This window comes from Panthera pardus, unplaced genomic scaffold (assembly GCF_024362965.1).
Source record: "Panthera pardus isolate Hobbes unplaced genomic scaffold, ASM2436296v1 HiC_scaffold_4, whole genome shotgun sequence".
NCBI classification, from domain to species: Eukaryota; Metazoa; Chordata; class Mammalia; order Carnivora; family Felidae; genus Panthera; species Panthera pardus.
In genome coordinates this window covers 17,063,180-17,088,519 of record NW_026526969.1, presented here as the reverse complement: position 1 = coordinate 17,088,519, position 25,340 = coordinate 17,063,180, and the positions used below count along the sequence as shown (strand labels likewise).

Sequence of the window (25,340 nt, the reverse complement as noted above, 5' to 3'; positions counted from 1 at the left end):
GGATGCTGGGACACCCCAGGGGTGGCAGGGCCAGCCCCGTGCCAACTCAAGGTGGACGCGCCTGGGCCCCCGCCCTGCAGGACGAGGCCCAGCGTGGCCGGCGCAGCCGCGGTGGAGCAGGGCGCCCGTGAGATGTGTTGTGGCAGCTGCCCCGCTGCCCGAGGCCCGCCCGGAGCGAACACTGCTGGTGGCTTTAATTGCTTTCACATTCGATAGGCTGGCCTGTGACAGGCCTCTTACACCCGCCCGAGCACCGGCCTGTGCAGCCCCCCCCCCCCCCCCCACCGCAGCCTCTGGGTGTGTGTGTGGGGGGGGGGGCGGCCCCCGCTGTGCAAACTGCAGCCCGGTGAGCCACTCGGCACGCCCGCCTCGGCCCGCCGCCTGAGACACGGGGATGGGGCCTCCCAGGATGGGCAGGAGGGGACGTGGGCTGGCTGGGGCCGAGCAGGAGCAGGACAGCTGCCGTCCCAGACGGAAACTTTTCTCCCGGTGCAGCCCCTCACTCCATCTGCTCCCGCCTAACGAGCCTGACGGGTTCAGACGGGACCCCTGGAAGCAGATTCCACAGTCCTGTGTGCGTGGGGACCGGTCTGCTGACCGTGGCAGGGTGTGCTGTATGCGTGGGATCCGCCTGCTGACCGCGGCAGCCCCAAGGTCTGCCCCCAGCCTCTGCCCTGCCCGGACCCCCAGCCCCAGCCCTTCCGACGTGCAGGCAGCTGGCAAGCCCCCCTCAAGTGAGGTGCTGCCACCGGGCAGGCTGGTGCCCCTCGGCACAGCCCTGCCTGCACAGGGAGGGGAGAGGCCAGGGACCCTGGCAGGGGCAGCAGACAGACGAGCAGGCGTCGTTACAAAACAAAACATTTTTATTTGGTCCGTTGGAGCCTGAGTCTGGAAACACCCATGGAGAGCCATCCTACAGGGATGGGGACTGACAATTGGTAAAATAGTCTCTGTGTCAGAAGAGCTGGCCATATATACAGGGTTAAAAATATTCACAGCTCAGAGTAAAAGGGGAGTGGACTGCCTCCCGGTGTTTCTCCAGGTGTAAGAGGCCCCCAGGGCTGCCCGCTGACTGGGAGCTGCAGGACACCGAGGCCGGGTGGGGCCCCCAGGAAGCTGGCCTCAGAGGTCTGCGGGCAACTGCAGCTCTCTGGCCTGACAGCAACCTCAAGGGAGGACGGCCGGGTGGCCAAGTGGCGGCTCAGCTCCCTGGGCTTCTGAGGTGGGGGAGGAGCAGGGAGGGGCCGCCGGGCCCTACATGTGCCTAGACAGGGAGCCTGCCAGGGATGCGGACGCCAAACAGCAGGGCGGGACCTGGGCCTGGCTGGACCCTGACCGGGAGGCTCTGACCTCCAGCCCCCGGGGCATGGCTTCGATCCTGGCAGGCGCTCCAGGAATTGCATAGTGTCGCCAGAGGGGCAGCCGGGACCTTCCCCATCCCTGGCCCTGAGCCCACGGTCGCCAGGCACCTGCCTCCCGGGACACACTGCTGGGACTCCAAGGACCCCTGCTTGCCTTGTGGGGGCTGGAGGGCAGGGAAATGTGCTCTGGGGGTAAGCTGAGGCGAGAAGGCTCCTGATCTCATGTCCCATGAGGGGTGGTCCCTGTCCTCACCCCCACAGAAGGTGGTGGTCCCTGCTCAGCCTGGAGTCCCAGTCTCCGACCCCTACACGGGAGCGATCCCTGCTCTCACCCTGGGGTCCTGGCTTCTGACCTGCCCAGATCTGGTTCTAGGAACAGGGCCCCTGGCTGCCTCACCCAGGCAGGAGGCCCCAGGCCCCCAGGGAAGAGAAGCCTCACCTTGGTTTGGCCCTGGCAGTCTGAACCCGACCTGGAGGTGGCCGGTCAGGGGGGCCGGCGTACAGGCCCCGTGTGCCAGAGGCAGGTTCGAGGTATTCTGCTTGGTAGCTGGGAGGCCCTGGGCAGGAGGAAGGGGCAGGGAGGAAGGCCTAGGGGAAGCTACTGCAGCCAGTGGCTCCCTGGGCGGGGTCCTGAGATTCTGGTTCAAGCGGCCTCTGTGGGGGTCTCCCTCATAAAGTGCACGTGGGGGCTGGGAAAGTGGGGTGGTCACAGAGGCCGGGGGCCATGCAGGCCAGCGACTTCCGGCGTGAGAGGGGGGCTGTGGGTGCCCCTGGAGGCCGTCCAGTCACTGAGGAAAGCCTGGGCGGCTTTGCGGTGTGCCAGGCGGTGGGTGATGGAGAAGCCTGCGTTGCCCTCCAGCTGGGACAGGATCACCAGGACCTGCCTGGGGGAGGGGGCCGGTGAGGATGGGGGTGGGGTGGGGTGAGGGGTGGGGCCGGTGCCCACCGGGGGGAAGGGGCCAGCGAAGGCAGAGGAAGCGGGGCGGGCAGGGGGCGGGCGTCGAGGAAGCAGCCGGGGCCCGGGCGGTGCCCACCTGTGCAGGGGGGGCACGCTGTCCTGGGTGCGCAGGCTGCCGCGCGTGGACACCACGTTGAAGCTGTCGGAGCAGTCACACTGCACGTGCAAGTAGGACTTGGGATGCCGGTTCTCCACCACCACGATGAGCCCTGCCCAGCCGTGCGTCAGGTAGTAGCAGGTCATGCCCTCGCGTCCCTGGACACCAGACAGCACAGAGTGGGCTGGGACCGGGCCTCCCCTCCTCCCCCCACCCAGGACCCCGCCCGCCGGCCCACCTCGTGCCGCTCGCCCCGGCTCTCCGTGAGCAGAATGATGGCGTCGGCCAGCGTGGTCGGCTGGGCCTCCACGGGCTCCACCATGACCAGCCTGGAGCTGTACACGGCCAGCACGTGGCCGGGCGGCTGCGGGGCGCAGCGCGGGACTCCCGCCGAGGGGCTGGAGGCTGTGGGGGGCGGGAGTTGGGGGCGTGAGTGGGGGAGGCGGGGGGGGGGGGGGGGGGGGGCGGGCACAGCGCGGCCCTCCCTGCGGGTGGGGGGCGGCGGGGTGGGGCTTACCCTGCGAGCCGGCTGGGGGTCCCGGCGCGGCGGGGCTCCAGTGGTTGAAGGCACAGCACACCACAGCGTACTCGCCGGGCTCCAGCATCACGTCGCAGTTGACAAACTTCTTGACCGCGCGCTTGCTGTGGGCCAGCAGGCGGCCCAGGCTCAGGCGGCCACCGCTGCCGAAGGACGCGCGGAACACCAACACGCACAGGTCCAGCAAGTGGCTGTCCCCCGAGTCGGCGCGCCTGCGGCCAGAGGCGGGGCTGCGGTCAGGGGAGTCGCCCCGCCCACATCCGGCCCCGCCCACCGCCAGCCCAGGGCCCCGCCCACCTGCTGCCCTCCTGGAAGAGGGCAAACTCCAGGGACGCGCGCTCCAGCACCGTGAGAGCAGTCACCCCCACGGGCCCGCTGGCAGAGCTGGGGAAGCAGCCCTGCACACGCGCCTCCTGCCAGTCCGAGTGCACCTTGCAGATGTCCACGGAGTCGAAGTACCTGGGCAGCGAGAGGACAGCCCCGCTGCGCTCCGGTGCAGGCACTTCTGCACCCTCTCCACTCCCTGCCCCAGGGCATCTCCTGGGACCAGGGTCGGGAAGCCCTGGTCCGGGCCTGTTGCCCCTGGACACCACCAGGGGTCCCCAGCCCTGAGCATCATGAAGCGGGGAGGAGGAGGAGGAGGAGGAGGAGGAGGAGGAGGAGGAGGAGGAGGCGGCGGCGGCCCAGCCCTGGCAATACAAGCCCCTCCCTCACTGATTCTGTGCTGAGCTGGATTCTGGAATGCCCCCGCCCCGCTCAAGCTGTCGGGAAGGGCAGGTGGGGTCCCCAGGGCAGGGCACCACACGATGGGTCAACTGGGGCAGAGAGATCAGGTGAGCCAAGGTGAAGGTGGCTGAAGCACAGGGGCTGCCATGGGGCCTGCCTGCAGCGTCTGGGTACCTGATGAAGTCGCTGTACTCCATCCAGAAGACGCCTTCGCTGCTCCCATGTGGCATGAGCTCGCTGCGCAGGTGCCCTGGCCAGTGCGGCCACTCATCTGACCAGCTGCCGTTCCAGGAGAAGCGGCCCCACGGGTTCCGGAGACGCAGGAGCCTGCGGACCACAGGGCTGAGGGCCATGGCCGTGCCCCCACCGCCTCCACCACACATCCACCCGGCCCCTACCTGGAGCCCTGGACGTCCCGGACATCTAGAATGGAGTAGGCGTGGCGGGGACGCAGGCCCAGGCTCTCGTACGTGGCATCGTCCACCTTCATGTTACCCCCACCACAGGAGGCACCCATGAGGAACCTGCACGGGCAGAGCAGCCTCAGCGACTGGGGGCCCTTAGTAAGCAGCCTCAGCGACTGCTGGCCCTGCCCCCCAGTGGGTGGGGGGGGGATAGGAGGAGAGCGGAAGGTAGCAGGGGTGGGGGGAGGGGGGGGTCCTGCCTGTGGGACCCTCATGAGACACAGGGGACTCGGGAAATTGCTGGCCCAGCCCCCTCCGCTGTGGTCCAGGAGCTCAGAGGCCTTGGGCTCCAGTCCCCACAAGCCTCCTGAGGCTGGCTGGTCCTGCCGGCTCCGGGCTGTGGCTCTCGGAGGGCAGCAATACTGCCCACTATCAGCCGAGAGCACAAGGTCTTGGCACTCATAAGCCGTCTCTCCCAGGCCTAAGGTTCTGAGCCCTTCCCACAGACACCCTGGCCAGCGCGTGCCAGGTCTTAGAAGGCAAGCCCCACTCCCACCAGGTGCCTCCGTGGGGCTCTCTCTCCATGCGGCTCCGAGTGGGCCCTGGCAGTCACCAGAGGCCCAACTCAGGATGAGGCCTTCCAGGTCAGGCCAATGGGCAAGCATCCTGCCTGCCGTAAGAGATGCTGGCGAACTTGAGATGCAGGGTGCGGGCCAGAGGGCGCGTGCCCCGGTTCTCCCACCGCTCCAGGCCCCGGCCTGGCCGTCCCCTTGTCTCGCCTCTCCTCCCAACGCCGCTGACCGCCACAGCGCCCGCCCCTCTTACCCAGCCTCCTTAGAACTCAGCATTTTGGCCCAGATGAGGTCAGTGTCAACGGGCTCCTCGCGGGGGTTAGTGGAGCTGACCTGCAGCGCCAGGCTCTCACAGGGGGCACCGGTGAGCGTGGCCAGGCCTTCGATGGCGCGCCCCGCCTGGAGGGCGAAGTAGGAGCCGTGCAGCTTGGCCAGCGCCTTCTCGATGAGCGCCACCCACAGCTGCTTCCGCTGAGCCTACAGGGAGGGGCTGGAGTCGAGAGGCCTGGCGCCCGCCGAGACCCATGATGCCCGCCCCAGGCCCCCCCATCCCGCCACCTGGGAGAAGAGGAGGAAGCCGGCCTCGTCGCAGGGTAGCATGTCGTCCACCAGCACTGTCGTCCACGTGCCGTCCTTGCAGAGCCGCACCTGGTAGGCGCCCTCTGCACACAGGCTGCGTGTGACCATCACCCGCTCGACCAGGTCAGGCCGCTCGGCCAGCACGGCCAGAGCGCTCAGGAACCTGTACGGAACCAGGGCCTTGCTGTGAGCACACTGGGCCGTCCGCTGCCCAGCCCCCCGTGGGCGCCCCGCTCACCAGCAGTTCCCCAGCAGCCCCTGCAGGATGTCCGAGGGCCGGAGAGTGTGGAACACGGACCACGAGGCGTTGTGGTCCCTGGAGACGGAGCAGTTGATCTCGTGGGGCCGCAGCCACTGCCGTACACGCTGCTGGACGCTGTCACCCGCGGGGAAGCCCACAGACTTGGGCCCAGGGGGGAAGCTGTCATCCACGAAGTTCACACTGTTCTGCAAGGGCCATGGCCTCACACTCAGTCTCCTCCTGGCTGAGGCCAGAGCCAGCACCCTGACCGATCTGGAGGTCCTGGCCAAGGCTTTGCGTGAGCCACACCACGCCATGTGGACACGGGGGACACTGCACATCCCCAGCCTGGAAGTTACAGGGATGGCAGGCATGGGGGTGCGGAGAACCTGGGATGGGGAAGCCAGGGCACAAACCCCCAGACAGGCCGTCAGGGTGGGCTGCTGGCAGTGATGGGGGCAGCAACCTGAGGGGGGGACAGACAGTCCCTCCAAGTGACGCGGGGGGGGGGGGGGCAATGCTCCCCTGGACTCAGGACCCCCACAGCTACAAGGGCAGAAGAGAGTGAGGAAGTGTCCCAACCCCGAGTTTCCGCAGGGTCTCCCTGGCTGGAGGAGGCACCAGGCCTGCCTGTGGCAAGAAGCCTGCACCTGTGTCCCCACCTCCCCGTGGCTTCACCATCTACGGGAGATCACAGCTGAGAAGGGTCAGGAGTACAGACCCTCATGCGTAGACAGGATCAAAGGGCAAGGGGTGGGAGAGCAGGCTGGTGCACAGAGCTTGGGGAAAAGAGTGCTGGTGCTGTCCCTCCGGCCAGAGAAGGACCACCCAGAAAGGACAGAAGGCGCAGACACCTTGGTCGGGGGACGGGGCGGGGGGGGGGGGGGTGCCCACAAAGAGGAGAGGTCTGTGGAAGCAGAGTGCCAGACCCGGAGCGGGGCCACCATCAGCAGGGTGCTCACCTCCCGGCAGAAGGCCACGATGTTTTCCCAGAGGGCCTTGGCCTCGCCCTCATCGGTCTGCCGCCGCTTCTCCACGTGCATGCTCTCCCTGCGCCTCAGGGGCGCGACGCCCCGGCGCTGGGCCACGAGGAGCTGGGGCGTGTGACAGGCGGCACAGTGCTTGGCCCTGGGTGTGTTGAGCAGAGTGCAGGCAGGGCAGGCCCACTGGCCTGGGCGCTCGGGCGGCCCCACGAGAACCGGGCAGCTGGCCTTGTGGGCTGAGCAGGGACCGGACTTCTCGGCGCCGCAGTCGGGGCAGCGGGTGGCGAGCTCGCCGTGCTCCTGGAAGCCATGCAGCTTGGAGCAGCCGCACGCGGTGCATCTGGGGGCTGCCGTGGGGTTCCGAAGCGTGCACTTGGCGCATGACCAGGTGGTGAAGTCGGGGCTGGAGGGGCTGGCTGGCTTGTAGCGCACAGTGTCTCCAGCCAGGTCAATGACGTCGCTGCCCGGCACAGCACCGCAGGCCTCGCAGCGGGCAGGGCTCGCGGGGCCGGGCACAGAGCAGGAGCCACACCGGTGCGGCGCAGGGCCACCCTCAGTGGCCTCCTCCTCCAGCATGCTCAGCCTTTTGCTTGACAGCAGCTCTGCCAAGCGGGAGGCCCCGGCTGCGGTCCGCCCTGGGCCCTGGGGGGGCCCCTTGGAGCCGGCAGTGGGTGAGGGCTGGGTGGCCTCAGGCACCAGTGGCTGCAGCTGGGGGGGAACCTCGCGGCGGCTGCGAGGCACAGGGTTGTTCTGCAGGGTGGGCGAGAAAGGACTGAAGGACGGCGCCCGGGGGGGCTCCTGGTCGGTGGCAGAGGGAGGGTCAGCTTCGGCGCCTTCCCCGGGCTGGGGTGGGGCAGGTATGACGTGGAAGCCGGCGGGGGCCACGATTTCGGGGACCACCAGGGCCTCGGGAGGGATTCTGGGCAGCGAGAGTTTCCGGGGGCCTCCGCAGGCCGAGCAGGAGCTGGCCACGGGCGTGTTGTGCAGTGTGCATCGCTGGCAGGCCCAGCCACTCCCAGGCTCTGCTGCCCTCTCCTGCTCCTCCTCCTCTAACTCCTCTTCCTCCTCCTCCTCCTCCTCCTCCTCCTCCTCGGGCCGCCCCCGAGCTGGCTCTGAGGCCGCCAGCCCCACCGTCCGCACGGGGCCGGCTTCCTCCTTGCAGCTGCCCCTGGGCTCCGCCAGGACCCCATTGATGATGGGCAGCAGGGACGTGCCAGGCACAGGCTCTGGGGCAAAGCCGCACACCTCGCAGGTCTCCTTGCCCAGGAAGTTCCGGAATGTGCAGCGGGCGCAGGGCCATTTCTGCTCCTCCACGCTGAGCCGGAGGATGTGGTCGAGGTCAGGCTTGTGCCGGGGGGCCTCACAGATGGAGCACTGGCGCTGCCCGGCTGGGTTCAGGAAGGTGCAGCGCGCACAGGACCACTCCCCAATCGCGGCCATGGACCCAGGAGAGTGCGTGTGGCTGCAAGGGAAGGTCCTGATCAGTGCAGGCCCGAGTGTCCACCTGGGACAAAGGGGTTGAGCCGCAGGGTCTGTGTCCTTCCGGGCCGTAACAGACATCGGCCCCAAGAGCGCACCCTACGAGGGGCTCGAGGATTCTGAGGAGTCAGGAGCCCTCAAGGCCTCCAAGGGACCTCACAGGTCTGTCCTCAGACCCCTTCTGGAGGGGCAGACCTGTGGGAACAGAGCAATGGGGTCAAGACATGCTGCCCTAGTGGCCACGGCGCTCTGCTGGGGAGGCAGGCAGTCTTTAGCCAGTTCCAGGAGAGAGTATGAGTGAACTTCCTGGACGGGAAAAAGGGCATCCTCAAAAATCTACAGCGAACATCATACCCAGAGGTGACACACTGAGTGCTTTCCTCCCAAGACCAGGGGCTCAGCACTGCTGGTCAGCATTGTACTCGAGTCTCAACCAGAGCAGTTAGGCAGGAAAAAGAGGTAAGAGGCATCCAACTGGAAAGGAAGAAGTAACACTACCTCTAGAAATCCCAAGAATCCACAAAAAATATACTAGAGTTGGGGCGCCTGGGTGGTTGAGTTGGTTGAGTGACCGACTTCAGCTCCGATCTTGCCTCACACTGTTTGGGACCCTCTGCCACCTGCCCCGCCACCACCCCCCCCCCCCCCCCCGCTCATGTGTGTGCTCTCTCTCTTAAAAATAAATAAACATTAAAAAGAGAAACCACCAGAGCTAATAAATGAATTCAGCAACGTTACAGGGCACGAGATTGACACACAAGCGTCAGCTGGGTTTCTAGGCCAGCAAGAGCTTAGGAGAGCAATACCACTTCATCCAAAACAATGAAATATCTAAGGATACATTTAACTAAGGAGGAGAGACTTGTACCTTGAAAAGTACAAAACGTCACTGAAAGAAATCACAGAAGACATGAAGGAATGGAAAGACACCCCCTCGACCATACGACTTCATACGGTTACAATGACAGTAATTCCCAAGTGATTGATAAAATCAGATTCAATGCAAGCCCAATCAAAATCCCATTTTTCTTTTCTTTTTTGCAGGAATGGAAAAACCTGATTCTAAAATTCGTATCAAACTGCAAGGACACCCCCCTCCCCTCAACTAGCCAAAACAATCTTGCAAAAGAACTCAAGACAAGGACAAAGCATGTATCTACATATGGTCTGTGTGACCAACAGGACAGAAGTGAGCAGTCTGGAAAACACCCTCACACATATGGTCAAACTTCTTATTTTTTAAGTAGGCTCCACACACAACGTGGGGCTTAAACTCACGACCCTGAGATCAAGGGTCACATGCTCTGCCAATTGAGCCAGCTGAGCACCCCTGTCAAATGATATTAGATAAGGGTGCCAAGGCCGCTCAGGTTGAGGGCAGTCTTTTCAACAAATGGTGCTGGGAAAGCAGGATCTAAGCACTAAACAATGAAGTGGGGCCCTTACCTCACACCAGTGACTCCAAATGGATCAATGACCTAAATGCAGGAGTGAGAACTATAAAACTCCTACAAAAAAAACCCAAGTAAATTTTTGGGACCCTGAAGGGCACCTGGCTGGCTCAGTCAGTAGAACATCCAACTTTTGATCTCAGGGTTGTGAGTTTGAGCCCCACACTGGGCATAATGGCTACTTAAATAAAAAATAAAATAAAGAAAGAAAAAAAGAGAAAATTCTGTGACCTTGAATTTAACAATGGGCCAGTTACGACACTAAAAGCACAGGCCAATAAGGGGAAAATCGGACTTAGAATGAACAGCTTCCATGCTTCAAAGGGCACAGCGGGACAAGTGAAAAGATCACTCATAAAACGAGAGAGAATATTTGCAAACGTGTCTGACAAGGGTTTTGCATGCAGGAAATATAAGTAACTCCTGTAAATGAATAACAACAAAAATTCTGTTTTAAAAATGGTCAAAGGATGTGAACGGACATTTCTCCAAAGAGGACACACAAGTGGCTATGGAAGCCTGTGGAAAGATGCTCAACATCACCGGCCACCAGGAAAAGGCAAACCGAAGCCCCCGAGAGGCACCATGATGGCTGGCCGGAATCCACAGTGCAGACGACAACAAGGACCCACGGGCACCGGAGAAGAGAGAACCCGACGCCGCATCGCCAGCGGGCATGCGGAGGCGGCCCTCAGCACGTGGCAATTACCACCTGACCCAGCAATTCCTCTCCTGGGTGTGCACCCCCCACAAATGACAACTGGTACCCCGGCACGCACACACATGCTCAGAGCAGATCTATTCACGACAGTCAAAGATGGAAACAACTCAAAGGCCCGTCAGTGAATAAACAGGTAAACGAACTGTGCACTGTTATTTGGCCCTAAGAAAGAATGAAATTCCGACACAGGCAGCAATGTGGATGAACCGTGAACACGTAGAGCTAAGTGAGAGAAAACAAACACAAAAGCACAGAAGACCACACGTTGTGGGAGTCCATTTACAGGAAATCTTCACGACGGGAGACCCAGAGGCAGTAAGAAGTGTGGTGGCCCCCAAGGGCTGGGGACAGCTTCTTCAGGAGCACCGGGGTGATGAAGTCCGGGGACTGGGTAGAGGTTTTGGGCACACACAGTGTGAATGTACTAAATGCCACTGGCCATTCGCTCTGAAATGGTTACTCGATATTGTATGAATTTCATCTCAAAAAAAAAAAAAAAAAGAGAACTCAAGGGGAGGGCCTAAGTGACTGGGGGTCATGCCCACTCAGGGCCAACGGCTGGCTCCCCCAGCCCAGCTACTTCTTTGGTCTCTCTGGGGACCCTGGGCAGACATCTGACCACGAAAAGCAGCCTAGCAGTGGTCCAGGCTCACCCGCTGGGTCAAGGGAGGGGCAGGCTGCATCCTGCGGGGCTGGCCACTGCCCACTCACCTGCCCACTACCAACCCAGACCACCGCAGGCCCGCCCTGTGTGGCCCCACGGCACCGTGCGAACCTGCCCTCCCGTGGCACGCGCCCAAGCTGCGGGGGCCACGCCCGGTGAGGCCCACCCGCAGCTGGCAGTCCCGTGGGGTTGTGGTGGGGAGCTGCCCAGCCCAGGGGCATCCCGGGGGAGGTGTTCAAGGTCAAAGGAGGCGGGAGAAAGGGGAGAGCCCCTTCCACCAGCAGCTTATCCCGAAGTGCTGGCAGTGCCCAGACCCGAGGGATCCCGTGCCCCTCCCAGGACGGGTGGCTGCAGGGCTGGCAACACTCACAGTGCACCGCGCCCTGCCTGGAGCCCCTGTCCCTCGTCCCGAGGGGGCAGCCTGCAGGCACGGCCGTGTGCCCCAGATGCCAGGTGTAGTGGCCACAGAGGACACAGCACCTCCCAGCGGCTGGGCTGTGGCGTGTGCGCGTATGGGTCTAGTAGCGCTGGAGGGCAGTGCAGGGGGGGGGGGGGGGTGCTCCCGGCTCCTCTGCCGCCTCAGATGGGTCAATGCCTGGGGGCGGAGAGAGCCCTTCGACCTGCTTCTCAAGGGCTAATCTGGGTGCAAGGGGGCGTCTACACTCCATGACACACAGTCTCCTCACCGATTGTAGCTGTTCTGCCTGGCGGAAAAATCAATTGTTCTTTACAAGGCACGAAGCCCGTGCTTCTGATGCTGTTTATGCCAAAACCTTTTGGTTCAGGAAGAAAGAAAAGTTGCCTCTTCAAAAAAACACAAAAAAACAAAACAAAACAAAAACCCAAGCAACAGGAAAGTTTCTCAGGGCCCAGGGCAAACTCTGTGAAGCCACCTTCCCAGCCTGTGTGGCCGAGGCTCAGGAGCCAACACAGCCTTGCCCACAGATGGCAGTGCCCAAGCAGACAGACGGGCGGTGGGGTGAATGGGTGCCAGGCTGGGCTCAGTACAGGCACTCAGCACCAGCAGAGAGGGGCACACGAGCTTTGGCCTTGGCTTCCGTGCTACAAAAAGCCTAAGAAATCTTCCTGGAGACCACTGGGCCCTCCCGCACACTGTTCCCCACTCGGAGAAGGGTCCACAGTCAGGGTGTGGGTCACAGTGTGTGCCCAGAGACACGCACACAAGCATGGGTTAAGTCCTAGGCTGCTTTCACCCCAGCTCCAGGATCAGGGCACGGTCACTCACCCCGCACGCCTCACCTGGCTTGGTCGCGGGGGCCACCAGAGCTAATGTGACACTCTGGAGACCGTCCACTCCTGAGCGGGGTCTCCAAAGAAAAGCCCCTGGCCCCAGTGCAGGAAGGGGAGATGACACCTGTTCTAGGACACATCTGCCCTTGGATCCAGGGCTCTGGGGGTCCCAGATGCTCTAAGCAAGGACAGCATGGGGAGGGAGGGGGCCCAATTCCCGTTTGCCCTCCTAATCTGCCAGCTGGCCAGTCTCCCATCTGGGCCCAGTAAACTTGAGGTATGGTGTCTGTTGGTCCTGGCCAGCACCTGGGGACACTGGCGGCATGCGGCAGGTTTTATAGCCATCGTGGTGGACAAAACACACCAGGAAGGTTCTGTCTGGGGTTCAGAAAGGGTTCAATCAAAGTAGTGCCCAAAACTCAAATTTAGCCCTGTGCAGGGGCGGCCCTGGGGATGGCGGCAGTGGCACAGGGGTTCCCAGGACAGGCAGTGGTGAGGGCGCTGTGCTCCCTCACTGACCCCTGCAGCCCACATCTCGGGGTCACTGGGCAGGCTGAGAAGTGGCTCAGAGGTCAGTGACCTGCTGACCAGAGGCCCCTGGCCCTCACCTCCCTCAGGTCACCTCCAACTCCACAACCCCAGAACCCCAGGTCGCCCCGATGTGACGCAGGGCCCGGGTAGGAGCTGAGGGCTCACAAGACACTCAGAGAGGCCAGAGCGCCCAAGCAGCCTGGGAGGAAGCAACGGCGTCAGGACCCGGAGCCAAGCCAGACTCCAACACAAAGCGCACCCGAGCGCCACGACACCACACAGTTCAGGACACGGGCTGAGTTGTGTCTTGGGAGGAGCCAGCTGCCCACGGAAAGACTTGAGTTACTCCTTACAACAGAAGGCCAAGTCAATGGGAAACTGAGGCACTTGTCCAGAAAATCCCAACTCCAAATGCCCACCGTGCCCTCAGTCTTCCGGAGTCGCCGGCACCCGGTTCCAATTCAAAAGGGAGGCTACGGAGTTCCTCTGGGGGCACACTGTAAGCTCCCCCTAGTACCCAGGACACGCACGTTTGCAGGAACACGGACGCTAGGGGTCATCAGCGCAGGGTGCAGCACAGCCCTGGGGGGATGCCTTTCCTCCCCAGACAGTGGAGAGTGGTAAGTGGTGTCCACACTCGAGGCCCTCAGTGAAGCCGCCAGACCTGAGGCTGTTAGGGTCCTGGGCAGGCCACGCCAAAAGGTCCGGATGCCCCACTGGCCGTGACCACAGAACCCCCGACCCGAGGTCTCGAGGCAGGCCTAGGTGCCCTCCTCTGGGGTCATCCTCCTCATTTCTGTGTTCCCAGGGCTTGCAGGCGACGATGCCCTCGTCCACCGCTTACGGATTAAGGTGAGTAGCTCCCAAGGCCTGGCGGTGGGTTACAGGGAAGCCGGTGCAACGGGACGGTCCCGGCCAAGGAGACAGCGTGCCCAGGCACGGAGGCTCTCCAGTGAACGGAGCCCTCCAGACTGGCAGAGCGCCCAATGCGTGTGTGCGCGCGTCCAGGTGTGCGTGAGGGGAAGGGTCCTGAGGGGTGGTTGGGCGTGGGCACCTGCCTTCCTGCCCCATTTCCGGCCATCTGCCTGGTGCAGCTCCCCCCAGCCGTTTCTCATCCGCAGTCGGGGCGTCTGTCAACTCCTCCTGCTTCGCCTGCTGCTCGCAAGGGCACACAGCGACTGCCCCGGGTCTGGCTGGCTGCAGGGGGCAACAGGAGGAGCCGCCGGTGCCCCAGCCCGGGGGAAGAGCCTGGCAGGAGGCCAGAATGAAAAAGTTTGACTCGGTTCGGCAGCGCGCGCCAGGATCCAAAGTCTGACGGGCACACGTGTCCCTCAGCACGCTGGGGTGTGGCGTGCAGGGCCCACACCTGGCCTGCTGCTCCTTTCGGCCAGCCCCCGCCCCAGGACCCAGTAAGGAAGTACCCCCAGGAAGGAAGGAAGTGGGACTTTGTGAAAAGCGTGTGGACAGACGGGTCACACGGGGAGATGCCCCACGTCATCAGTCAGGAAGACGCAAACCAAACCACACGGGGGTAGTGCCCCGCACCCGCCAGGGTGTCTGGATTCAACCAGGCAGATGCTCACAAGTGTTGGCCAGGGCGGGGAGAAGCTAGAACCCTCCCCCCCATCACTGGTAGGGACGCACAACGGTACAGCACTGTGGAACACAGGCTGGCGCTGTCTCAGGAGGTCGGGCAAACTTACAGTGACCCTCGGCAGCTGTACCCCTGGGTCCCCGCCCAAGAGAAAGGAAAACGTGTGTCTGCACAAACGCTTGTACGTGAATGCTCACGGCTACACGATCCATGAAAACCAAGTGGAAACAACCAAGTATCTGTTAACTGAGAAATGGATACAACCCAATGGGGTCCGTCCGTACAAGGGGGTATTTATTGTTCAGCCACAAAAAGGAATGAAGCCCTGACACCCACTGTCACGTGGACAGGCCCTGAGGAAGTTACACTCGGTGACAGAAGCCAGATGCAAAAGTTATACGATTCCACTGGTATGAAATTTCTCGAAAAGGCAAATCTACAGGCAGGAGGCAGGATGGCTGCTTGGGGAAGGGTGGCAAATGGGCAGGGTCCCCGGGGGCTCAGAGACCTGGGCATACAACTCTATGGACGTCCAAAATCAGGCAGCTGCACGCTTACAAGGGGGTGAATTTGAGGGCACGCAAGTAGAGACACACAGATGTCTACCCGTGCGTCACCAATACCGTGACGAGGGAACAGCGGAAACTCCTCCTGTCGCTCACTGGGCCACCAGGCCCAGTGCCTCCTGCCACCGGGGTAACTTAGGTAAGACGGCCAGATACCACCACCGGCTGGGCTCACTTCTCCAGCACCCTGCAGGGGCCTCCAATGCCATTCCAGAAGGGATATCCATCAGGACCCTGTCTACTATCCACCTAGCCGGTGACCCCAGAACAGGCCTGGGGTCCAGACACCAGAAGACTGTCCTGCAGAGTGAGCTGCGTCCACAGGAAGTGACGGCCAAGCGCACGCAGCATGGCAGGTGCCTGAGGGAAGGTGTGCCGCCACTGGCGGGAGTCACAAGAGAGCAGGGGCTACCGCTGGAGGTACCCTGAGTGCCTGCTGAGCACGAGGCTCCCCTCTCCAGCGAGGCCACAGGAGGGGCCAAAGTCAGGGGTGGGCCATCTGAGCCCAGGCTGCTCCCCACCAGTCATCCCAGAACTCCTGGGGAAGGGTACCCAGGTGACTCAATGGGCGGCCTCGGCGGAGAAACCTGGGCGGAGCCCGGTCGTGCCCGCAGCTGGCTTGGGCTGGCACGTGAAGGCCTGCCCGGGCAGGGGCACCACGGCAGGAGGAGCAGCAGAGCAAGCCCTGTACCTGGCAAGCAGGCCACACAGTCCCTGTCCCAACTACGCCAGCCAGCCAGGCCCAGACCCACGCTGCACGTGTGGGGGGAGGGCTGGCGCCCCAGATTTTCTCCAAGAGCCTCTCAAGTCTCGGGCCTTGTGGGGGAAGTGACTTGCCAGGGGATTCTCAGAAACAGGACCCCCCGCCGCCCTCTGCCCAGGAAGGGTCACTCTGACACAACAGCACTCCCGCCCCCTGGGCCCTCCCCTCCCCACCCTCTTACCTTCGGGCCCGGGGACGCGGGGACGGGTGCTGCCGGGTGACCAGGGCACCACCCCAGACGGGCCCCCCGGGGCCGCTCCTACACCAGCCGGCTGCTGCAGGGGGCCCAGGGTAAGGCGGTCCCCCGGGGAAGCCGTGGTCCGACTCGGTCTCGGTGGCCAGCGAGGAGGCGGAGCTCCCCATGGCCCCCGCGGTGGCGGCCGCGCTGAGACCCGGGCCTGGTCACACGCGGCCGGCAGCGGGTGAGGTGGAGCATGGAGGGAGGACAGCGCCCACGCCGGAGACAGGGCGGCCGGGCTGGTCAGTCACACGACAGAAATAAACACAGAGAGAATAAAGAGAAAGAGGAGAAACAGCATGACTCACGGGAATGAACCCCCAAAGCCTGGGGAGGCTCCCCGGGGCACAAGCGACCTCGGGGACCCAGGACCCCCACCCCGCCACCAGGGCCCCTGCTCCGCTCCTGACGACCGACCACAGCCAGCCCATCACCTGCCCCTGGGGGGGTCGGGCACGTGTCCCGCTGGTCTTCAGAGGGCCCCACCCTCAGGGAGAAAGAAGTCACAGGGTCACGCTTTATTGTAGAGACAAGGCCTGAGGAGCATCAGGCTGAAAGCAGAGGAGCGAGGAAGTGTGCGCAGTGGAGCTGGGCAGCCCGAGGGACGGCCTTCGGGAGGGGGCACCAAGGACCCGTGTGGCCCGGCAGAGGCAAGCGGACTCGATCCACCTGCTTCTGTGGAGCCTTCCTGAGGGTGAGCCTCCCAGGCCAGACGGACCCCAAGGGCCCAGGAAGACAAGGGGACTCTGGCAGAGACGGCCTGCACTCAGGGGAGGCCGTCTGACGCCCCATGGGACGAGGGAGAGACCTCGAGGCTTGTCCCAAACAAGGCAAGTTCCAATGAGGCTTGGGGTCAAGGAGCCCAGCCCCCAGGGGGCCGGCGGCTGGGGTGGGACCGGGGGAGGCCTCCGTGCAGCGCAGGCCAGTGGGCGCCCAGGCTCTAGAGGGCCACGGGGACAGGGTATGTGGGTGGGGCCAGAGGCTCCCCGAGCCGAGAGTGACCAGCAGCACACACGCGGCTCTGGAGGCCAGGGCCGGGACAAGTTTGGGTCCCCTGCCCCATAAGAGCTCCAGCCAGATCACCCGGGTCCTGTGCACAGCCTTGCCTTGGAGGGATGGGGACGTGGGTGGGACAGAGCAGCGCCAGCCCCCACCACTCGGGCCTCCCCACGGGGCACCGCCAGAGCAGATTCTGGGAGGCAGAGACCCCGTGGCCTGCAACACCGACGCCATCCCGCCCCATCCATGAAGGAATGTCTGCGGGCACCGACCCACAGGGGCCGCACGAGCCACAGATGCCCTTTCCAGTCGCCCGGCAGCCGTGTGAGAAAGGCAAAACACATGAGCGGACTCTGAAAGATGCATCTCATGCAACCCAACACATCCTAACTGTCCCCGCGTCGGCGTGACATTGAGGTAAAACCACGTGTGAGCTAGTGATGCGTTTCCAGGCGAGATCCTCGGACTCTGCTGTGATGGCACCCCTTCGTGTGGACGAGACGAGCTCGAGTCAGACCCCGAACAATCAGAACAGCCCCCTGGACTCCGGTCCACGCGGGAGCCCCTCCTAGGAAGGGCCCGAGTATTTCTGACCCACCTTTCATAGCCAAATCCAGGGCAGAGGGGCCTGAGGTGGGGCCATATGCACTGGAGGGACCGCAGACGCTCAGGCTTGGCTCCAGGGCTGGGGCGTCCCTGACCAAGAGCTCTGCCTGTGCCCCCCCGGGAGAGCAGAGGGCCGGTGGGGGGTGGACCATGCCACCTGCCCTGAGTCAGTGCCAGCACCACACGTACCCGAGGCAGGCAGAGCTGAGGAGAAACCAGCCCCCAAGCAGAGTGAGGGTGTGGCCCCAGGCTTCCCAGGGGGATGTGACTCTGCCCGGAAGGAAGAGGTCTCAAGGCCCTCGCACAGGCTGGGCGTGCTGTCCGAAGCACCAAAGCACCGAAGCACCGTCGAGGACCCACCGGCTCCTCAGTAAGGCCCAGAACAGGTCTTCGGCGGCAGGGCGGTGAGCGCTTAGGCCTGTCCCGGTCGCTCAGGGAGCCCTGCACGTGGCTCCCTGAGCAACAGCCTCCTGACATGTCTTTGGGGAACTGGGACCCTTCAGGCCCCATCTGGGGTGGGCTATGTGGTAGCAGCCCAGCGTCTCCTGGGAGGGCAGAGGCAGCACAGGGTCCCTCTCCCCAGGGGCTCAAGACAAGGGGTGCCCTGCAAGGGGAAATGCTCCCCAGAGAGCAGCTGGCTCCAGAGGGCCTCTCTGGGACCGCCAGGGAGGACGGCACCCTGCATCCCATCCTCTGTCTTGGCCCCACTGGGAGTAGTGAGACCCCACGAAGGAGCACCCTGGTGGAGTGAGGCCCCCTGGGGAATGGCCACCAGCCCCGTGCTAACCCGAGAGTGCCACCTGCGCGAGGTGACGTGCGGGAAATTCCGCCAGGCACGCTGGTCAGTCCCGGACTCTCACGCTGGCTCCGCGCCAGAACAACCAGGCACGGGGACATTTCCACACCCTGTTCCACAGGCCCTGCCCCTTAAGACGAAACCCAGGGGAGGGCCTCCTGTGGGACAGAGCACACCCCGACCCCAGGTGACGGGCGTCACGCCGCCCTCCTCTCCTGCAGGGCCTGCTGGGTGGGCAAAGCCCTCACCCAGGCGAAAGAGTGGACACGGGCCACACATCCACACCTCCTGCATCTTCGCTCATTCAGCAAACACCCGTCAGGTGCCCGCGTGGGCCAGGCAAGCGACAACACTCGAACCCTGTGCGTGAAGGGCGCCCCTTCCGCTGCCGTGCCTTAGGACAAGCGCGATGAACATCACGTCTCTGGGGGGAAGCCAGAGCGCACACGGTGGTGGCGCCAGACTCCCGCGACGCGCAAAGGGCAGCGTGCTCGGTTGGCAACGTGGCGCCGAGGGCAAAGCCCTGCCCGCAGCCTGACAAACCACCCGGGCCCCCTCGGCCTTGTTCGGGAGCCGCTGCCCTAGATTTAAACGGGGCAGTGGCCTAGATCTGGCCTCATGGAAGCCCGGAGGTAGGGCTGCAGTCTCCGCTCTGAGGTGCTGACCAGCAGGGGCTGAGCGGCCTGTCCCCCGGCGGGGGGTGAGGCGTGCGCCTGGCAGGGCACGACCCGCCCAGAGGGACCAGCACGAGAAGGGCTAGATGAGGACTACTCTGTCCCCCCACCCACCTCCCCTGCCCCTGTGGGCCCTCTGAGAGGGTGAGCACTGAGACTTCAGCAGGCGCAGGGCGGGGAGAGTAGGGGTGGAGTGCTGAGGTGCGGGGGTCAGGTGAGCTGCTTCCGCCAAGCGAGAGTTCACCCAGGTGACACCCAGCAGGGGCCACCCACCCCGCAGGGGTCACCGTGACTTGTCAACCGAGAAGACTACGGGCAAGTAAAAGCCACGGTTGGGGGGGGGGTGGTGAATACACAGTATGGGTCACACCCCAGGAGCCAATCGGGGTGTTTATGGCCCACTATGTCCTGTGCTCCTGGGTCCCTTAGTCCCGTGTGGCAACGACCCGGGTTCCACACAGCTGTATGCTGCCTAATGATGCCTCTTCCCGTATGCACACTCCTCGCCCAAGCCCCTCCCCAAACACGCAGCACCACGACTATGTCCACGCTGCACATGCTCCCCGTGCTGTGCCAGTTCTCCCCAGGTGAGAAGGCGAACTTTGTGTCCCAGCTCCACAACACCCCCACCCAGGTGTCCCAGGGAGCAAGTCTACATGTACCTCCCAGTCCCACAATAATGGTGAGAACCACAGCAACCCTGACAGGCTGCCTGAGGTCAGCCCCAGGACAGGCCCACGGGGGTGGGCACAGGGGGAGCAGCCTGCTGGGGGGGCACGGGGAGGCATGGGGGGAGCAGCTTGCTGGGGGGGAGAACGGAGGGGGCACGGCGGGGAGCAGCCTGCTGGCAGGGGTGGGGGGACAGGGGGGAGCAGCCACCCTGCTGAAGCCCAGGATCGCACCCAGCAGACACAAAACCGGTCATTCAGCACCCCCACAGCCCGAGTGCAATCGGGCCGGACCCGCCCCGGGGAGAGCCAGACTTCGACCTCCCTGTACCCAAGGACTGACAGGACAGCACTCTCCCTCAAAGGCCATCCCGCCAGGGTGCCGGAGTCGGGGCTGGACCACCAGGCGAGTAGGGGTTCCCTGCAGCACGCCCTGATGCAAGGTGGCCCCGAGAGCCAAGCTCTCTCTGGGCAGGGCGAGGGGTTGCCTGCACTGCACACGAGCCCTGTGGCCCAGACGCACCCACAGCCCTTGGGACGGGGCCCTCCCAGCGCTTCAGGTGCCAGACCCTCCACGCAGAGGGAAGGCTCCGTGACAGCAGGCTTGCCGGCGGTACATCCACCCGGAGGGCACTCCCTTTCCTGGAAGGTTCTGGACTCTGGCCCTGGGCCTGCACACCCACCCCCAGGCTTATCAGCACGAGCCAGAGTCCACTCCGTCCAGGCTCTGCCTCTAACCCCCGGGCCAGGGTCACACGAAGGCTGTCCTACCCTGGGCACGTGGGCCTGGACGAGGAACAACCCTCATTGTCTAGGCTGTATGCCGTCCGGACGGTTCCCTGAGGAAAACGTCCAGATGGGAGCCTGGTGGACACCTCATCCCTGAAGAAGCACTTGCAATTTTAGGGGCGGCATCCAGAAAGGGTCTCAGAGGTCTCTATTTTTAAGTACGATCATGGAGTTGTCTCGACATATTTTTTAAAGAGTACTGGGGCCAAAAGTTGGGTCCTGCACAGTCATAAATATGGGACATTGATTTATGTATTTATTTGTCATTGCAGCAAATTGATGGATTCCCCTGTCGTGCTAGACCCTGACGTGCCAGGGAGCAGGACAACGCTTCCAAGGTTGGTGGCTGAGGGACTAGGTCCCTTTAGAAGCTGCATCTGTCCCTTAACCAGAGAAGGCTAGGGGCTCCAGGACAGCTGCGTGGCTCACCAGCCCCTTGCTGCCTGCTTCAAGACCCCTGAACTCCATGGGCCAGCCAGGGTGGCAGATGGGGCTGTTGAAGACCCTGAGTCCTCAGGGGACAGGGGCTGCCAGAGAAAGGTGCCCAAGCGGGCAGGGCTCCAGGCCAGCAGCTTGCCAGCTACGGAGATTCACCTGGACTCAGACCCCAGCACCACCGGCCACTCTACCCACCGACGGGGCAACCGTGTGCAGCTGTGCTCCTTGGTACGGGATGACCGCGGTGGGGAGGGGCACCGGCGGCCTGCTCGGTCCTTCAGGCCAGAAGGGCCCAGACTCCGCCTCCCTGTGGCCTCCTCCACCAGCCCTCTGTTGCCCTTAGGCAAACACAAGGCCGGTCTCCCCCACCTGCTTCGCAGGCCACTGTGCCCTGGGAGGTGATGTCACCAGCCTGCTGAGCTCAGAGAGCCAGGTGCAGGGTGAAGGTCGTGGGCCCCGAAAGGGTACCTAGCACTTCCCGTTACCGAACTTGAAAGGAACCATACTCTGTCCCAAACCCTTGCCCTCGGGACCAGGAGCTGCCGCCTGAGGGCACTACAGGATGGCGGTCACGCTCGTCGGCATTTCTGGACCTGTCCACGTCAGTCAGGTCCCGGCGCCGGGGCACATGGAGCACCTCTGCTCGTCACAGGGAAACAGGCGGCCAGTGACCGGGGAGAGGAGAGGAGGGCCTCTCCAGACAGACGCACTCACACACGGGGGTCTCGGGGCTGCCTGCACGGAGGCGAGCGGGGTCACTGAGCATCCTTGAGTCTGTGGAGGCCTACACCACCTCAGCTGTGCATCGTGAGAAAGCGTACACATTCCAAAACGCTGTTGTCAGAGGAACAGGGACGTTCTCAGGGTCTCAGTTTCTTAGTTCACAGGTTCAATATTGTTTAATGTCAGATGATATGTTCTACAGGGAAAGAAAAAGCACCAGATGTACCCCCTCACTTGGGGCGCCTTCCTTGGCTAGGGAGGCCTGGTGGCCTCTGGCCTCACAGCAGCACAGGTTTCACGGGGCCGTGGGGACACCTAGCCTGAAGCTCACTTTAAGGGAGGAAGAAGGTGAGTCGGGGAGTCGTGCAGCCTAGGTCCCAGGAGCTCAGGCCTCCCTGCGGCCACTGTTCCCGAACGGCAGGGTTCCAGAATGTACCACCTCCCTGTTAAGTGGAGGGAGGGGACTATCAGGCCAGGGCAGACGGTCCTGGAGTTCAAGGTGAATTTAATTGCAAAGGGCAACGTTTTGGAGAAGTGTGGATGCTGGGAGATGGAGCTCCAGAACGAACCCCCTCCGCCTCAGGTCTGGGCTGTGACAGCAGGGGTGGGTAGGGGCTGCAGTGAAGGCCTCCTCTGGACAGACACACGTGACACCGCTGGGCAGCAGCTATCCACCCGCTCTCCTCCCTGACTACCTGACAGCACCGTCCAGGCACGTCCCTCAGCCTGGCCACCAGGGAGGTGGGGACAAAGCATGCAGAAGCAAGAGAAACAGGGCACGGAAGAGCCACCATGTGTCCCACTCCCATCTCCTGCAAATCCACCCCTGGTACCCAGACTAGTCCTTGTGGAAGGGACGGAGTCACTGACTTCCCGAGCGGCCCCTCCTGGGGTGTCTGTGCTGGGCCAGGACAGCCCTCTGTCCTCCCACAGCCCCCGGCCCCTGGCCCCCTGCACCCAGTCGGCCCTGTCCCGGTGGCATTCACAGAGCTGTCTGCCAAGCCCCTACTCAGACCCTGCAGGGACCCACAGAATGATGGGGTGTGGCTGGGCAGGTCTCTAAGCTTGAGAGACGGAAGCAGCCCAACCTTCGTTCACAGAGGGTGGAAGCCAGCAAGGCCACGGTTAATCCCCCAAAACGTTGTGGGGTGCCATTCTGTACTCCCCTGGGAGGCCTGGAGCTACCTGCCAGCAAGCAGCTGGGGAGCAAGCAGCTCAGGGAGCACCTACTCGGTGTGGACGGGACACCGCTGAGCACCAAGGGCCCTCATGCGCACAAGGAGCCAGGGACAGGGCCCGAGAGGTGGAGTCGGAGCCTGGCACAGGCTTCCTGGGTGTTCTCGGCAGAGCAGGAAGGGAAGAAGGTGGGGGAGTCGGAGTCCATGCCGAGGAGCTCTGCACAAGAGATTGGGCAACAGACACGATCACAGTCCTGCTCTGGGACATTCCCGGGGTGCTGGTGCTGAGTAATGGGGTGCAGGGCGGGACCAGAGGAATGGAGCACTGAGGAGGTGCTGGCAGCCCAGGTAGGAGGGGAGAGCAGGACCAGGGCTGAGTGACCCCAGAGCTCGTTCCGGACGCCCGGAGCCCGAGTGTCCCTGCTTGGGATGCCGGCCCAGGCTTTGAAAATCTGATGAGGAAGCCACCCAAGGCACCCCATGCCTGTCCCCACTCTGATGTGGGCCTCTCACTGCAGCCTCACACTCCGGGGGAGAGCAGGAACCCAAGACATTCATGGACACACGTGACCAGTCACCAAGGCTTCCTGGTTCTTCAAAAAGCCTAACCAGGGGCGCCTGGGTGGCGCAGTCGGTTAAGCGTCCGACTTCAGCCAGGTCACGATCTCGCGGTCTGTGAGTTCGAGCCCCGCGTCAGGCTCTGGGCTGATGGCTCGGAGCCTGTTTCCGATTCTGTGTCTCCCTCTCTCTCTGCCCCTCCCCCGTTCATGCTCTGTCTCTCTCTGTCCCAAAAATAAATAAAAAACGTTGAAAAAGAAAAAAAAAAAAGCCTAACCAGTTTGTTTAACCACACCTTCCCGTGCCTGAGGTGTACGGGGGGGGGGGGGGGGGGGGGGGATGGGGGGCAGGCAGAGGCTGCTCTGTGTCCAACAGCCACGAATGCAAGCCTGTGGGTGGCTACCCCCTGGGGCTCTTCACCCACCGTGGGTCCAGAAAAGACACCTGCGGTCTTCGAGGGATATTTCAGGGCTGAATACTCTTTCCAACTGCCGCAAATGTGACAGGCCATGGAACCAGGACGTACAAAGGCAGCCTCGCGGGTTGGAGACCTGGATGTGCAGCCCCCTGGGCCCCTTGGCCTCAGTCTGCTCGTCTGAAAGCAGGACTTACCAGGGAGCCACCCAGGACAGGGGCCCGGAGAGCTGGGTGAAGGGCAGGGGACCCAGAGCAAAGACGCAGGACCCGAGATCGGAGGTCCCAGCCTGGCACTGTTATCGCTGAGCCCTGGACTCAGCAGGGCTTAAACCTGGCTCTCGGGAGGTCACGAGGTCACCGGCCCGTGGGCCCAGAATCAACTCAGAGAGATTTCAGAGGAGGAAGGGAAGGGAGAGAAGTGCTCCTTCTGGGAGCAGAAAGTAAGATGTGCCCGACCCGAGGCCAGGCTGAGTGTGGCCCCCTGACTGTCTGGGGCCCTCTTTCTGTGAGTCAGACCAGGGAAACTCTCTGCTCACATCTGAGAAAGTCAGAAGTGGAGGGATGCAGTGACTTCCCCTTCCTGCTCTAGCCCAGTCTCTGGGGGGACGGAGGGGGTCACGGACATGGCACAGCCCACTAGACCTGGCCCGACGAGGGGCTCAGGGAGGAGAGCAGGCTCAGCTGGGCCTGTCTGCCCTCCCAGGCCTGGTGGCCCAGGAGCCCTGTCGCCTGCAGTCCGGTCACAAACTCTCCTGCATGAAGCGCCCCTCCCCCCCCACTCCCGTCCCCGCGCGACCCCCCCCCCGAGCCACCCAGTCAGGGCCACTTGACCACACAAGGGTTCACTGGTCAGTATGAGAAGGGGTGGCCAGCAGCCTGGCAAACGTTCTCAGGGGCCACCCCTGTAACTTCCCTGTCTCCGGAGAGCCAAACCAAGAGAAAGAGGAAGTGTGGGGTGGCCGGAGGGCGCCGCCCCCGGGGAAGTGCCCTGAGACGCGCTATGGGCAGGGATGCGGGGGGCAGCAGGGGGCACATCCCCTAATGCAAGCGGGATCAGGACAGGCCTGGAAGATAAGGGCACTCAAGGGCAGCAGGGGCTGAGGCCGCTTCCAGCGTCCGCAGCACCCCGGGGCTGGTCTCCCAGTGACCCAGATGACCCAGGTCCGCGCGCGCTCCCCTCTCGGGCGGCGCCCCCAGCCCTGCTCGGGCTCCGGCCAGCGCTCGGAAGGCGCCGCCCGCCGGGCCCGGGCTCCGGCGGGGGTCCAGGCCGCGCCCCCGACCCAGCCCGGCCCGGCCCGGCCCGGCCGGACTCACCTCCGCAACCTGGCGACGCCTCCTCAGTCCCCGCGGCCCGGACGGCGCGGCCCCAGGCCTGCTCGCCGGCGCCGGCCGACCCACAACTTCTGCCGCCGGCCTCCCGCGCTGAGCGGCGGAGCAACCGCGCGGCCGGCCCGGCCCCGACCCGGCCCGCGTCCGGCGCCCGCCCTACGCCGCCTCCGTAGCGTAGCGCCCGGCCGGGGCCCCGCGGCTACGGCGCGCCCGGGGCGCACGCGGCGCTGTGAATCGCGCGAGCGGACTACCGCTCCCACAGGGCCGCGCGGCACCGCCAGGACGGAAGCTCGGGGAGGTGGCCGGTGCGCGACGCAGGCCGGGAGCTGTAGTCCTCGGGTGTTGGCCCACAGCCGCCGCGACCGTCTCCGTCCAGGGGCCCGCCGACTTCCCGGGCCTCCCCGCCCGCCAGCACCGCTGGAGAATGCCAAGACCCGCGCCACGGGCG

General features: G+C 63.8%; 1 protein-coding gene across 4 annotated transcripts; it reads right to left on the bottom strand.

Moving 5' to 3' along the window:
• Nucleotides 1–845: 845 nt before the first annotated feature.
• Nucleotides 846–25,340, bottom strand: CAPN15 (calpain 15). 4 transcript variants are annotated; one of them, XM_053893840.1, is made up of 13 exons: nt 24,878–25,332; nt 15,661–15,956; nt 6,439–7,921; nt 5,474–5,682; nt 5,215–5,398; nt 4,910–5,133; nt 4,079–4,204; nt 3,855–4,007; nt 3,252–3,413; nt 2,934–3,166; nt 2,655–2,821; nt 2,396–2,574; nt 846–2,245 (listed from the first exon to the last, which is right to left on the bottom strand). In XM_053893840.1, the coding sequence occupies exons 2-13, from the start codon at nt 15,840–15,842 to the stop codon at nt 2,068–2,070; spliced, it is 3,480 nt and encodes a 1,159-aa protein (XP_053749815.1). In that variant the 5' UTR covers nt 15,843–15,956; nt 24,878–25,332; the 3' UTR covers nt 846–2,067. The 4 variants fall into 4 exon arrangements, 3 of the variants coding, with proteins under 3 accessions (XP_053749815.1, XP_053749817.1, XP_053749816.1); XM_053893841.1 differs by having other exon boundaries at nt 2,122–2,241; nt 24,878–25,339; XM_053893842.1 differs by lacking the exon at nt 15,661–15,956.